Source organism: Alexandromys fortis, unplaced genomic scaffold, assembly GCF_014885135.2.
Source record: "Alexandromys fortis isolate MF-2015 unplaced genomic scaffold, M_Fortis_MF-2015_v1.1 scaffold_175, whole genome shotgun sequence".
NCBI lineage: Eukaryota > Metazoa > Chordata > Mammalia > Rodentia > Cricetidae > Alexandromys > Alexandromys fortis.
In genome coordinates this window covers 2,234,368-2,249,931 of record NW_026068065.1, presented here as the reverse complement: position 1 = coordinate 2,249,931, position 15,564 = coordinate 2,234,368, and the positions used below count along the sequence as shown (strand labels likewise).

Below are 15,564 nucleotides of genomic sequence, written 5' to 3'. Positions count from 1 at the left end.
TCCTGGTGGCCATGGTGTTGTTCTTCTTCCTCTTCCCCCTCCTCTTCTTCCTTTTCCTGTTCCTCCTTTTCTTTCTCCTCCTCTTCCTCCTCCTTCTCCTCTTCATTGTCTTCTCTGGCAAAAGAAAAGACTGGCTTCCTAACTGTTATGCTTTTAGGAAGTTAAGTCAACTTTGATCTCCAATTTTCCCTTTAAATTTTTTTTTATTTTTGTGTCTAATTTTGTAGATAGAATCTAATGATACCAGCTGAATGTAAATTTATTAAAATGCTGTGGTGTTTTAAATAAGAATGGCCCCCATAGGCCCATAGATTTAAATGCTTGGTCCCTAGTTGGTGGAACTGTTTGGGAAGGATTGGGAGCTATGTCATTGGGTGTTGTCTTTGAGGTTTCAGAAGCCCATGACATTCCCAGCAGCTCTCTCTGCCTACTGTTTATGAGTCGGGATGTGAGTTCTAAGCCTATCTGCCAGCTGCCATGCTCCTTGCCATGATTATAGTGCGCTAAGTCAGAAGCTGTATACAAATTCCCAGTTAAATAGTTTCTTCTATAAACTATCTTGGTCCTGGAGTCTCTTCACAGCAATACAACAGTAACTAAGACATTTTTCCTTCTACCTTTCTATCTTCTGTTTTGTTATTCCTTTAAAACAAGTCAGAACAATTTGATTTTTTAAATATTCATTTATTTTATGTATGTGAATGTTTGTATGTGAATGTATATACAACTTTATGTCAGAATCGGGTATTAGAGCCCACTATAGATGGTTCTGGACCACCTATGGTGTGTGGTTTCTGGGAATTGAACTCAGGACCCCTGAAATAGCAGCCTTAACTGCTCTTAACTGCTGAGCTATTTCTCCAGCCCCATTTTTTTTCATTAAAAAGTGTGTGTGTGTGTGTATGTGTGTGTGTAAGAGAGAGAGAGAGAGAGAGAGAGAGAGAGAGAGAGAGAGAGAGAGAGAGAGAGAGGAGAGAGATTTGTGGAGGTGGTTCTCTCCTTTCCCTTTAATGGGTTTCAGGGATCAAATTCTGGTCACTAGGCTTTCAGTGTAAACACTGAAACTGTTTCAGTGGCCTACAAGTTGATTTTTTTTTTTTATAAGTAAGTTAATTCCTGTATACTGTGGGGTTAGAGTTCCTCATATTCTTCATATTCATAATGAAAAGGCTTCTTTTTGTGCTTGAAGTCACAGAACTAGCATTGTGGTCACCTGTACACCATTAGCACAGGGGCCGGCAGATAGCTCAGGTGGACAGACTTCCTGGTGTGTGTGTTTGATGCTCGGCAAGTTGTCGTGCCTCTCCGAGCCTCCTCCCTGCACGGCTCCTGTAAAATTGAAGTTTGGTGGTGAGGTCTTAAATCTCCCCGAAGAATGAAAATGCCTGCTTCAATGTCTAGCATGTGTCAGATACTAAGACCTGCATTAGAGACTGTGAATTAACATATGGAGAAACATCACTTTCCACAGCACGATTCTGGCTGAACAATGGACTGCATGTGGCCCCCAGTTATTTGCCAAAGCTCAGAGTTCTAAGTGTGGGTGAGAGAGTGGAAGGATCGGTGAGGAAGTCAGGAAACAGTGGAAGATATTGAGGTCTTACCACATTCCTGGGTGTTGGGGAAATTCTCAGCTGGTAGATTGCTTGCCCAGCTTGCAAAAATGTCCAGCTGTAATCTCAGCCTCCAGGAGGTGATCCAGAGCTCAAAGTCACCCTCAGCGTCACTGCCTAGTTAGGCCAGCCTGGTCTGCGTGAGACCCTGTGTCTCAAACAAGCAAACAGAAGGAATGTTCTCAGCAAAATAAGTGGAATTCCTGGAGGGGAAAACAGTTTTTATTTGCACATTTACAGGAGATTTTAAGACTTCTTTCATGGGATATGTCTTTCATAGATTTGATCCAGGATTTAGTGTAAAGATGCAGTCAGGTTGTAGGGATAAATCACTTCTCTCCTCAGCTGTCCTGTGCCAGCACCTGGCTCTGTAGATGAGAAGCTGCTGTGGTCAGCCAGCAAGTGACAGCTGCTAGCCCCACCCACAGGGTCAGCTGGCCAGCTCCAGCCATGCGAGGACAGGTCTCATTTTTAATTTGTAAACTGTATAAATAGAACAATTACTATTTTGAAAATGATAGACATGTTGACAGTGTGTTCTCTGTGTATCTTATTTACCTGGGCAAGTGGAAGCTAATTTTTAAATATTAATTGGCAATTTTGCTTTGAATTCACAGTGTTAAATTTTAATCTTTAAAACGGTGTAAGTAACGATTACATTATTACTTTTTAAGGTTAAAAAACATTATAATTTGTTGAAACATTTTTCTTTCAAATCTTAACATTTAAAGATCTCTATAACCCATAGGCTAAAACAATTGGATTTACTAATGTACATTTAAATTATAAGAAAATTTATTTTTACTATATGCTGGCAAGATAAAGATTTTTATGAGGCAGTCTTAATGAAACTCCTAAATTTCATTCTGTGCCTGCGTCTGTAACATAAGCAGTGCTGTTCTCAGGTGAGCGACTCCTTCTTTGAGGTGGAAGCCCTCATGGAGAAGATGAAGCAGTTACAGGAATGTCGTGACGAGGAGGAAGCCAGCCAGGAGGAGATGGCGTCGCGGTTTGAAATAGAGAAGAGAGAGAGCATGTTCGTCTTCTCTTCAGGTAATAACAACGTGAATGTGCTCAGTAGAGTTTCTCTTACAAGCCCAGCTTTGGTTTGGTTTGGTTTGGGTTTTGGTTTTTCAAGACAGGGTTTCTTTGTGTAATGATCCTGGCTGTCCTGTAACTCACTCTATAGACCAGGCTGGCCTTGAACTTACAGAGATCCTCCTGCCTCTGCCTCTGCCTCTGAGTGCTGGGATTAAAGGCATGCCCCACCACCACCTGGCTCAAGCCCAACTTTTTTATTTAAAAGCGGACCTAAATGTGTCCTTTCAGGAAGGCTACTGCATAGATTTTCCCACTCACAAACACTTTCTTAAGGAAGGCAACTGAGGAAAGGGAGGAAAGGCAGATGGCACTAGGGTAAGATTGGAGCCCGAGTCCTGTCATACACTAACACTGTCCCCTTTTGAGCCTGAGTCCTGTCATACACTAACACTGTCCTCTTTTGCCTTCAGTTTTAATTGTAGTATTGGGAAGGGGTTGGCGGGGTGCGTGCATGCCACAGGAAGCATGCGGAAGCCGGGACAACTGTCAAGAGTTATCACCTTTCACCATGTGGGTCCATAGATAAAACTCAGGTTGTTGGTCTTGGTGGCAAGTGTCTTTACCCACTGAGCCCTCTCTCCAGCCCAGAGATGATTCAGTTATCTTACATATTGTCCATATGGGGTACTCTTAACTTAGAGTGCATACTTTTGAGAACTTAAAATGTATAAATTAGAGGAGACCGACAGAGGAGTCAAAGAGAAAACAGAAGCCATGCAGAATTCTATGATTGCTTATTTTAATCACAGAAAATCTCATTTTTACCATATTCTGTTTTGTTGTAAGCAAGCTACTTTTGTATTACGTTTGTATTAAGACTTTCTCGTGGGGTGGCGGTGTAGTTAGTAGACTGTTTGGCATACCCAAAGCCCTGGGTTCCACCCCCAGCACCACGTAAGCCAGGCATGTGGCACACGCCTCTAATCTCAGCACTCAGGAGAGAGAGGCAAGAAGATAAAGTTGTTCAGGGTCATCCTGAGCAGGGTTGCAGCCAGCCTGGGCTACATGAGATGATACGAGAGAGTGTTTGGGTTCATATTTGTTATGTAGTCTCAAAAATAGTTCATCTCACATTTGTTTATGATGGGTAAGATGAATTAGCATCTTGTTTTCAAAAGCTTTAAAATGACTTTCTTTTCATTTCAGATGATGACGAAGCTACACCAGCGAGAGATGTGTCTCGGCACTTTGAGGACACTAGTTATGGCTATAAGGACTTCTCTAGGCACGGGATGCACGTTCCAACGTTTCGTGTCCAGGTAAACCTGTACTTGTGTAACGTCATTGTCTAGAAACCTCTCGCCGTGAAGTGAAGATGCCCCCTGCGCTTGAGAAGTGCGCTCAGTGCTCAGCAGGTCACACACACAGATCAGCAGCGGCTGAGGACTAGGGATTAGCAACACTTCAGGTTATCTCTTCTGCACTCAGTCTTGTACAGTTTCCAGTTTATCAGCAGAATCATGCTGTAGTTTATGTCTTACGTTTATATGTGTCAATATTAAACAGGCGAATTACCACTCTCAGCTTGCCCAATTATCCCTTACAGGCCAGTGTTAAGTAGCAACTCTTTTTATTAGAGTTATGAAGCTAGTTGAACTTTTGAGACTTCTTTGGTTTTCTTTGTCTCCACCCAAACTATCAAATAATGTTTAAAAGAACAAGATTTAGGCACAAGGAGGAGTTGAACTGTGATGAAATATGATAGATCCAGAATTGAAAGGATTGTTGTGTACTAAGGTTTTTGGAGAGAGATGAGAATGCGAAAGGTGTGAGCTGAGAACCGAAGGGCAGCAGAGACTGTAGCTCAGCGCTGGATGTTCCTAGGGCGGGCAAGCCCTGGGGCCGCACAGGTGGCGCAGGGGCTGCGCTCGCATCATCGGCAAGAGAGAGGTGGAAATGCTTTAGTCTCAGCCCAGGAGCCCAGGGAAGGGTGTGAGGAGACCGAATACTGAGCGCTGCAGACAAAGCTGCCAGCTGCCTGAGTGGGAAGAGGTTTCACCCTGCGGGGGTGCCTAAGTGCTGACTCAGCTTACAGTAGGTTCATGGGCACTGACTGACGGTTACGGCCAATGTCAAAGAGATGTTCTAGGGGCAAGCAAGTTGGGGCTTAAGAGTTCTCTGCAGTAGAGGCATCAGAGAGGCTTCATATAGGAAGGAATTAGAAGACTTGGTTACGGGGGTGAAAATTGGGTGGGAGAGAGGATGAGGCGGGTGAGTGGTGGGCAGACTGAACTAGACTTTTGTTTTCATTTTGTTTTGTGGCGTAGTCTTATTATATAGTCCAGAGTGTCTCTAACTTTTGGTCCTTCCTGCTTCATCTCCCCAAGCATTCAGATAATAGGCACTAGCTACCATAGGGCTTGAAAATCCGCAGAATCCAAGGAACATTTGAATGTTGCAGTGCCGGAGCATGGGGAAGAGGCTTTAACCTGTGATGCCCTGGGGACTAGGTGGAGTGCTGCAGAGAGCTGCAGTCTGCGCTCGGCTCCCTCGGTTCTTAAACCTGGCCAAGTTAGAATTCATAGGCCTTTTCACATCGCAGTATGGACATTGAGCGTGAACTGCAGCACCGAGGAAACTGAGTACAATTTCAGCGGGCAGAGCCAGCTGCTAGTGACTTCGCGCTGCACGCTGTGGACACAAAGCTGTTCTGCCATGTTTTAAGTATTCATAATTTCTGTCGTCCCCACGTTCAGGACTACTGCTGGGAAGACCATGGCTACTCTCTGGTGAATCGTCTTTATCCAGACGTGGGGCAGTTAATTGATGAGAAATTTCACATCGCTTACAATCTGACTTACAATACGATGGCAATGCACAAAGATGTCGATACCTCAATGCTCAGACGGGCTATCTGGAACTATATTCACTGCATGTTTGGAATACGGTCAGTCTGCTTCCTCATGCTTATAAAGACATTTCCTTTACACGAAGTATTGGGGTGCCTGCAGACACACGGGCGTGCACACATAACTCATTCTATAGTTCCTGTGCACCACAGAGCCACAGCTTGGGTTCTGTGACAGGTGAGACAGGTGAGGTCTTGACAAGTACAACTGACTTCAAGAAGGGAGAGGAGCAAACTAGTCCCAGCACATAGACAGGAGGCACAGCTAGTCACCGAACATCTGTATCCTCTTCTGTCCCTGGCCTTCATAGTTCCTGAAATTCAGCTCCTCTGAAGAGCACCCACTCCTGCACTGCTTGGGACTCTCTCGGTCCTGTTGGCTCTCCTGCCTGCTGTGTTCTGTAGGAAATATAACATCTTCTACCTTCTCATACTCATATTCTGTACCGTATGGCTTTCTGGTTATCTCAGCCGATAAATCTGCTTTCTCGAGTATGGCTTTATCAGAGACCTGCAAGCTCTCTTTAATTCACACTGCTCATGCTTTTGAAATACACCCAACCAGTTTTAAACCAATTCCTACTCATCAGTCCCCAGACTATTGACTTCGGCCTCCTTGGGCGGTTTTAGGATTAGCTTTGCCAAGAACGTTCCCCTTTTACACTGAAAGCACAGTTGGTACCTTGCAGGCCTGTATGTCCTGAAACACAGGATTCAGTGCTTGGAATAGACATTGCTGCGTGCAGGCATCTCAGCCTCTCCTAAAGTGACACCGTGAGATTCTGAGACCAGCCAGCTTTTCTGCCCCACTCACCCCTGACTTTTACCCCAGCTGTCCCCAGAAGCTTACACAAGTAAATTACCATCTTAGGTGTGTGATAGTACCAGTAACAAATATAAATTCTTGAGCTGGGTGGTGGTGGCACACGCCTTTAATCCCAGCACTCAGGATGCAGAGACAGGCAGATGTCTGAGTTTGAGGCCAGCCTGGTCTACAAGAGCTAGTTCCAGGATAGTTTCCAAAACTTCAGAGAAACCCTGTCTCGAAACACACACACACACACACACACACACACACACACACACAATGTTCTTTATTTCTTCTCTGCTCCCTTCAGCGTTGGTTTCACTGTGGTTGTGTGTTGGTGATTGTGAATAGGTGGTTGCTAGGTGCCCAGTGCAGCTGCGTTGGTACTGTCAGCTATGGGAGTACTCTGCTTGGGCACTAGAAACCGTCTGTTCTTCCCTACTTCTTCCTTTTCGCTTTTCCATCCCACCCATTTCAACATCATAAAGCCATAGCGTTTCTGGGACTAACTGTGCATACAATGAGGAGAGAATTTTGTGTTTACGTCGGCGTGTGCTGCACATAGGAAAGAGATTACTGCACACTGACAGTAGTCCATCCTTATGTCTTTTCACAGATACGATGACTATGACTATGGCGAGATTAACCAGCTATTGGACCGTAGCTTTAAAGTCTATATCAAGACTGTTGTCTGCACTCCTGAAAAGGTTACCAAAAGGATGTACGATAGCTTCTGGAGGCAGTTCAAGCACTCTGAGAAGGTTCGTGCTCGTGGTGGCTGGTTTACCTGTAATTCGCAGTGCTTATTACAGTCCTTCACATAGTCGAGTGGCTCTCCAACCCCTGCCTCATCTCGAGAGCCTGAACATCATTCCAGAACGTCTGTCTCGGGAACCTACTGAGAGAGGTCTATATCATGAGAAGTACAAGAATAGACAAGAAGGCTGGACTGTCCTCAGAAAACTGGCATAGCTGTCTCCACCTAAGGCCATTGGGCAAAAGCTTTTAAAACGTGGGCATAGGCAGAAACAGGTTCTCTTTGAAGCATGTTTTTAGAAGTTAGTGGTTTGTCAGAAAATTCTAAAAGTCTGACAAAGCAGCGCCTAGATTTTCTGAACTATAACAAATATGCAGTCAAATGTAAATAGAATAATACGACATTTATGCCAAAGGAGTCGGATATTGTGCTGATGAAGACTTAAGTTACTTGGTAGCACATAGAATACACACTTGGCCCTTCAGTCGTGTTTCTGCATCCATATGTTGAGTCAACTGAGGATCACAAAAGTCACTACAATTGTATTTGTGCCAAATATGTGCCTGTAGTTTGTCATAATTCCCCAGACAGTGTACCAACCATTTATATGGCATTTACATTGTAGTGACGGGAGGCTGTGCATTGATCATGTATCTAATATGCTATTTTAGTACAGGGGACTAGAACAGCCATGGGTTTGGGTAGCCAAGGAGAATCCTGAAATCAGTTACTCATCATAGCAAGGGACGAATAACTGTACTCATGTGGGACATTCGAAAATTGAATGTGCTGAGAAACTGTGGTCTTTTTATAATCTGTTCTTACATGATGCTGTCTTTTATATGCAGGTTCATGTTAATCTGCTTCTTATAGAAGCGAGGATGCAAGCAGAACTCCTGTATGCTCTGAGAGCCATTACCCGCTATATGACCTGATGCCTCTCCTCCTTAAAGATGATTCTGGAATGAAGAGCAAGTGTACTCTCCAAGGGGACGGCTCCAAGCCCCAGGACCAATGGTAGATAAAAAGAATTCGGAAATCCGTTGTGCCATGATTCCTTTAGTGTCTGCTCTTTTACTGCGGGATGCCACTGCTTATGGGCAGTGGGTGCCAGCGGCGTCGGTGTGAGAGCTGTGAGGGAAGGCTGCTGGTCACGGCGCTCGCTTTCTCACGGTGCAGGGTGCTGGACGCTTGTTTCAGCACAGCGACTAGTCATTCTCCAAATCCTGCCGCTCTCGCGTTCTAGGAGAACAAGAATTGGAGTGTGTAAAGACTGGGCCTTGGGTACTAAGTTTATACATAAGGAATCGCGCAGCTCTCGGTGCTGCTGTGGCTGGGGACAAATGCGTGGCTGCTCCAGCTAAGCTACTAGTGATTAAGGCGAGCACCGCTACTCCCTGAGCCTACGTGCGTACCTTGTGTGGTTTTCAACTAAACTTGTACACGTTCTTCTTCTCTCGCGTCTAAAAAGCATAGAATTATTACTCACGGCTCAGCAGAGACCGTGTTGATGGCAACAGTCTGTTTCCTTCAGTATAGTTTTTAAAATTCAGTTAGTGGGCAATATTACAGTGGCATTCTTAAAAGATTTCCTCCAAAGAGCAATCTTCTGATGAAAGTGTGAAAGGAGAATGGGCTATCTTTTGCTATGCTGTTTCCCACGATCTTCTGACACTGGAGGGCAGCTGTCTTGTGCAGGGAATGTGGAAACTATTGCTGCCAACATCTGCACAGTCCCAGGAGCATCCTGCCCTGCGGGCTCCAGTTGACCTCGTTGACCCTGACTTTGAAGGTCGTGAAGCTCCTTACAGAATAAAGCTGGAAAATATTTTAGTGAGGCTGTCAAATTTGTATCTTGATTTACAAAATGCTAACTTTGAGATACAAACATTGAAAAAAAATGTATTAAGTACTTTGTATTCTGGAACCGTGAATTGCTTTTGAAGTCTGTCAGTATTATTGATATTTTTCAATAAAGAATAATTTTCCGCAATTTGCTGTCTTAATTTCACAAAGTCCTACTTTAGCTTCACAGTTAGTAACAGAATCAGTTTCAGTTCTGAGCGAAAGAGACTCCCACTTAAACTGGAATCAGATGAGTGACGGATACTAAATGGAAAACCGTTTTGAACAGTACAGATTTATACAGCGAAGCGGGGGCGGGGGGGGGGAGTGAGACAGCTTGGCCCTTGGCCCTTGCCTTGAAGGATGTTATTGTGGTCCATCTCTCAGCACTGTATCTAAACACATAAAAGGTTCATTTTGGCCTGTGATTCTGAGTGCCAGGAAGACTGACCACCTGATTCGAGCCACATACTATCTGCTCGAGATAGAGGAGCAGAAGGGAAATGAGAGCCAAGCTCTCCAGATCGTGAACCCATCCTATATGAAAAGAAATCATCCATTGATTGAGTTCCATTCCCAGGAACCAAAGCAAGCCCTTCTCCTGGATCCCACAGCCCAACTCTAGAACCTCTGGAGGACACCCTCAAACAATAGTAGATACACACCCCGTGAGAAGCTTAGACATCCAAATAGGTCTGCTTCGTTAACTGCAGGGGTGGCATGCCGACGGAGCGCTGTGATCCCAGCACTGAGAGTGGAGCCAGGCAAACCAAGAGTACAAAGTCATCCTCAGCTATGTAGGAGGACAACTTAGCTGCTGCCCCAACAAGAAAAGGGAATGCAAATCTTTCCAGTTAGCATCATCCACATGATCCTTTCATGTATTTGCATGTGCCTCTGCCCTCTGCCGGCTGCCATTTGTCCCCTGCAGTGCAAGTGAATCTGGTAAGTGACTGCTGGACAGTTCTGGTTCTGCTCCCCCTACTGCTCCTGCCTCTTGTCTTTATTTGCTAGTTGTCTGGAAAACAAAAGGTTTGTAGTAGCAGATCTGATGAGGAGAGTGCTCACAGTAAAGAGTGCTCTCACTAGAGAGTGCTCACAGTAGCAGATCTGATGAGGAGAGTGCTCTCAGTAGAGAGTGCTCACAGTAGAGTGCTCACAGTAGAGAGTGCTCATAGTAGCAGATCTGACCAGGAGAGTGCTCAAAGTAGCAGATGTGAGGAGGAGAGTGCTCACAGAACACAAAAGCATGAACTGAGCCCATGAAGCTTCTCATCATGTGGAAATCAGACAGAAATGGAACATTTAGTGAGTCAAAGTCATGAAAAGAAAGAGTAGTTAGTAAAACTGATAATCAGTGCTTCCTGAGAACTCAGGGCTTTTCGAAACACGCAGAATTTCTAATTTTTCTGTGTATTTTTCTTTTAAGTTTCCAAAATATCTAGGTAAAGAAGCTCACTCTACAGGCTGTCAAAACTTTGTCTTCACCNCAGTAGAGAGTGCTCATAGTAGCAGATCTGACCAGGAGAGTGCTCAAAGTAGCAGATGTGAGGAGGAGAGTGCTCACAGAACACAAAAGCATGAACTGAGCCCATGAAGCTTCTCATCATGTGGAAATCAGACAGAAATGGAACATTTAGTGAGTCAAAGTCATGAAAAGAAAGAGTAGTTAGTAAAACTGATAATCAGTGCTTCCTGAGAACTCAGGGCTTTTCGAAACACGCAGAATTTCTAATTTTTCTGTGTATTTTTCTTTTAAGTTTCCAAAATATCTAGGTAAAGAAGCTCACTCTACAGGCTGTCAAAACTTTGTCTTCACCAGAGGATTTTTTTCTTTTTTAAAATGAGTCTTGGATGAGGTTCTAGGGTTCAGATTTTGAAATCTGACTTTTTGGTAAAATTAGAGGATTTGTTTTCCCAGTACTTGAGTATTGAACCCAGAGCTCAGACATGGTAGGCAGGCACCCAGGAGAAACTTTATCAGACCAGGCATAGCGAACTATAATATGGTTGGACCCCAGCCTCCGTGTTTGTCATGCTGAGGCTGAACCTCCATATAACAGATGATACTGTAGAAACCCAAGAACAAATTTAACAATTTGGCTATTCAGAATTGATTTTGACAAAGTCCATATGTCAATAAATAAAATGTTGGGGAGGTACAGTTCCATCAAGATGCTATTTAATCAAATCTATCCACACGATTGTGTTGTGTGTGGAACAAGGCCACAGTTGGGGTCCGAGAGCAGCAGGGGCAGCAGGGTGGCCTGCTGGGGAGCTCCATGCCTTCATGATGACCTTGTATGTATACTGTGACAGCGGGCATGAAGTGCTACCCCAAGCAGGAGACAAAGTTAACGACAGCCATGCCTTTGTGAGATAGCTGCTTGGGACCCAGCAGAGCCCTTTCCCAGCACAGCGAGAATGAAGGAAAACCTCCCAGAGCCTGCTGCCCAGGACAGAAAAAGTCCAGCTTCTGCCCAGGTCCGGCGTGTCTGACCGCTGAGACTGCCTTTTTGTCTCACTTGGCTCGGCAGTAGTGGGGCTTTTGGAGTTGTTGAGAGCCGCGGTTCTCAACATTCCTAATGCTGTGACCCTTTAATCCAGTTCCTCATGGTGCGGTGACTCCCGACCATAAAATTATATCATTGCTACTTCAGAACTGTAATTTTGCTGTTATGAATCATAACTATCTGATAGGCAGGATATGTGACACCCCCTCCCAAAGGGGTCATGACACTCTGGATGCGAACCACTGGTTTAGATGCTTCTGAAAACAGGTTGTGAGCCAGTTCACTAGAATAGCTCAGAGATGCAGTTCTGAGGGCGGGTAGGGGGGGCAGCCAGAGAGTGCTGAGAAGGAGCAGAAACACTGCGTGGGCCAGAGGGAAATGCGAGCAGTTCTAAGAGCCACACAGACCGGGACAAAAGCCTCACACACACATTCTAGGGCCTTGACAAAGTCCAGAGCTTCCAGCCAAGTTGACTGATGGAGATTTTTCTGTACAAAGCCAGTCTATAAACAGTGGGAGAGAGGTAAAATGAGAGCCAAAGTTACATTTTAAGTTTTAATTACTACGCCTAAGAGTTCCATCAAACAAAAAAATGTCTGTGATCTGGTAGCCCCCGCCCAGAGACAGATAGTTCCCGAAATGCTGGAGGCTATTGTTTATGGGAGATAAGCCGTGTGTTTTTCACTCCCTTAAACAAGTTCCTTTGACCCATCTGCACCGGATGTGCTTGATCACATGTGGGTGGGAGGTTCACAGGCAGTAAATATGTCAGGATGAACACGTGCCCCTGATTGGATGTAGGTTGGAGGTACGTTAGGGTGTGTCCTTGCCCCTCACTAGACCTGATGGAAATACTTAAACGACTGTAAGCCCTGATTCGGGGCCATTTTCTGGAAACCCAGAGGTGGAGCTGCCCAGAGCCCATCCACCTGGCTGGTACTTAATTAAAGTCTGCTTCACATTTGATATAAACTGTGGTACTGGCCTTATTCTTCATCAGTGGATTAACAGTGGCTTCAATCGCAACAAAACCTACAAGGCATACAGAGGGATAGAGAACCATATGTCAATCAAAGAAATATCTTCCAAACCCTAAAGAAAGAGTTTTCAGGCTGGCCATGTTGGGGAAGCCTTTTATCCCAGCACAGTGAGGCAGAGGAAGGCAGATCTCTGCAAGGCCTGCCTGGTCAGTAGAGTGAGTTCCAGGCCAACCAGAGCTACATCGTGAGACCCAGTCTGAAAAAGAAAGAAATCGATTCTGTGTCAGGTAAGTAAATCCCTCATCAGGAACTAAGACGTAAAGTAGACATAGGCTGGAAAATTATTTAAATGTTAGCAGAGGAAAAACTGCGCCAAAGAACCCAACAAATTCTGGAGCTGAAAAATACCAAGTTCATGAAAAGCTTATGAGCATAGCCTGTAATCCCACTATTTGGGGGTGATGCAGGAGCACCCTGAGTAAGCTTGAGGCCAGCATGAGGGACAGAGCAACATATACATAAATATTATATATACACATACCTACATGATGGAATAAGGCCTGTATCAGGACCAAAGCCCTGATTTTATACTCTGCAGCCTCCAGGACTGTGAGCAGTAAATAAATGTACAGTGTCTGTGCTTTGTCCTGGGCGAGGACACTACAGTGTCCTCCACGGAAGGCAATCCGCACGTTGTGCCGGTACTATTTGGTCTCACTGGTATTTCTTTGCAGGGAAGAAATCTGTATTCTAAAATTTATATTTATAAAATATTTATGTTATTTATATTCTAAAATTGTATCTTTTTCAATTTCTTAAGTTGAATTCTAGGGCCTCATACAGGCGAGACAAATACCTGGGGCTCATGTGCATGCCCAGCCCTCTGTTTACCCTTTGAGATGGTCTCATCTAGTCAAGACTAGTGGCCCAGGATGGCCTCCTGAGCAGGCCTGTGTCACTATGTCTGGATCAAAAATTCACCTTGAATCTCAAAGGGTCTTGAATAAACCAAACAAACTTCGGGTGGGGGGGCACAAAGTCGAGGGTCTATATAAAATAAGATCAGGTAGGGTAACATGCCCCTCTTGTAACACCAGGACAAACAAGAGAACATTTTATGTGGGATGTCCTTCTGTATATGTGTTACATTTATTAGCATAGTAAAGCCAGGTGGGAAATCAGAACAGAGATATGGAGAGAGAGTAGATGGAGTCAAAGAGATGCCATGGAGCTGCCAAAGGAGAAAGATGCTCACCGGAACCTTACTGGTAGGCCACAGCCTCATGGCAATACACAAATGAATAGAAATGTGTTAATTTAAGATATAAAAGTTAGCCAGGAATATGCCTGAGTCATCAGCCAAACAGAGTTGTAATTAATATAGTTTCTGTGTAATTATTCGGGTCTGGGTGGCCGGGAAACGAACGAACAAGCAGTCTCTGTCTGCAAACAGTGGAGCAGGGAGATGCTCTGTGGAGAAGCAGAAACACATGGGAATGTACATACATACAAATGACCCTGACAAGTGGGACGGGACCACCCAGAGAGGGCAGGACAGTCCCTTCAGCAAATGATGTTGGGGAAAGTAGAGCTACCTGGAAGAAATAAAGTTGGGCCTTCCCCTTTCACCACACACAGAAAATAACTCAAGGCCAGGAGATGGCTCAGGGGTAAGAGGGCTGACCACCCAACCCCCAGCCCCCCTGCAGTGGAAGAGAGAACCGACTCCTCAAAGCTGTCCTCTGACCTCCCTGTACACTGTGGTGGGCACCCCCACTGGCCACAAACAGAAATAAGCGTTAAAAAGAGAACAATCCTCAAAGGTTTAAATGTAAGAGCTCCCTCAACCTACCAAACTCCAGAAAACACTGGGGAAACTTGATATTGGTGTTGGCCAGGGTTTTTCTGGGACTATGACACTCAGACCACAGACAATGGAAGAGAAAAAAAAAAAACCAGCAGAACTACATCAGACTTTAAATGTGGAAATGATAAGGACACCAGAGTGAAAGGCAACTGGTAAAATGGTAGAAAACGTTTGTAAATCACGTGTAATCAATAATGTACAAAAAGGACCCTAAGAAGAGCCTGAGGAGGAATTGCAGTGGCCAAGACAAGAGACTTCCCCGCCTCCGTGAGAGACATACTTCTGCCGTCAACCCTGACAAACTATGGTGTTTTTGTTATTATAGTCTGAATTAAGACACCACTTCTTAGGACGTATAAAAATAATTAAACAAGACATCAAAGCAACATTTGTGCACCCAAATTCATAGAATCATCATTCAAAACAGCCACGGTTCAGAGGCAGTGAGGATGTCCCCCAGTGGGTGGGTGGGCAAAGTGTGATCTATACACATGGAAGCACAGAGGTGTAGGTGTGTGTGTGTGTGTGTGTGTACAATGTAATATGACTGAGTCTTAAGACGGAATTAATTCTGTTGCTTGCTGTGGCAGATGAACCGTGCGGACTGTACCAAATTAAATAAGCCAGCCCCAAAAGACAAATACTATATGACACCATTTATGTGAGACTATCCAATGTCACCAAACTATGGAATCAGAAAGGGGGGGGGCAGGAGGAGGTACGGAAACTGACTAATGGGTAAAAAGTTCCAGCATACAGGATACGTTTCTGGAGACCTGCTGCAGAACAAGGTGGGTTTACCTCACATTACTGAAGTGCGGCTTCAAAGCATTGCCATGCTGCCCGTGAGCCGGAAGGTGCCCTGTGGGTGTCATGAGGGCAGAAAGACACTGCCTAGAGCAGTGGTCTCAACCTTCCCAGTGCCGCGACCCGTTAACACATTTCCTCTGTCGCGGTCATGAACCATAATGTAAATATCTGATACGTGACCCGTGAAGGGGTTGTTCGACCCCAAAGGGGTGGTGGCCCACAGGTTGAGAACTGTTGGTCTAGGGAACCTAATGGGAGAGAAGAGGGGTGAGAAAGAAGGGGTGGGTGCTGGGGGAAATGTGTTCAACATACTATTACACACACACACACATACACACATATATGGAAACTTCAAAAAGAAAACAAGAGGGGGCTGGAGAAATCTCTTAAGAGCCAGTTCCCAGTACTAGCTGCTCTTTCAG

General features: G+C 44.9%; 1 protein-coding gene across 2 annotated transcripts in view; it reads left to right on the top strand.

Moving 5' to 3' along the window:
- The window catches only part of Sesn1 (sestrin 1), a 112,214-nt gene extending 103,094 nt beyond the window's left edge, over positions 1-9,120 (top strand). For both annotated transcript variants that reach the window (XM_050120495.1, XM_050120496.1), the window contains exons 6-10: positions 2,519-2,666; positions 3,861-3,973; positions 5,411-5,601; positions 6,987-7,131; positions 7,976-9,120. In XM_050120495.1, coding sequence (XP_049976452.1) covers positions 2,519-2,666; positions 3,861-3,973; positions 5,411-5,601; positions 6,987-7,131; positions 7,976-8,062 — 684 coding nt within the window. In that variant the 3' untranslated portion in view covers positions 8,063-9,120. The remainder of the gene's footprint in view (positions 1-2,518; positions 2,667-3,860; positions 3,974-5,410; positions 5,602-6,986; positions 7,132-7,975) is intronic.
- Positions 9,121-15,564: the final 6,444 nt, after the last annotated feature.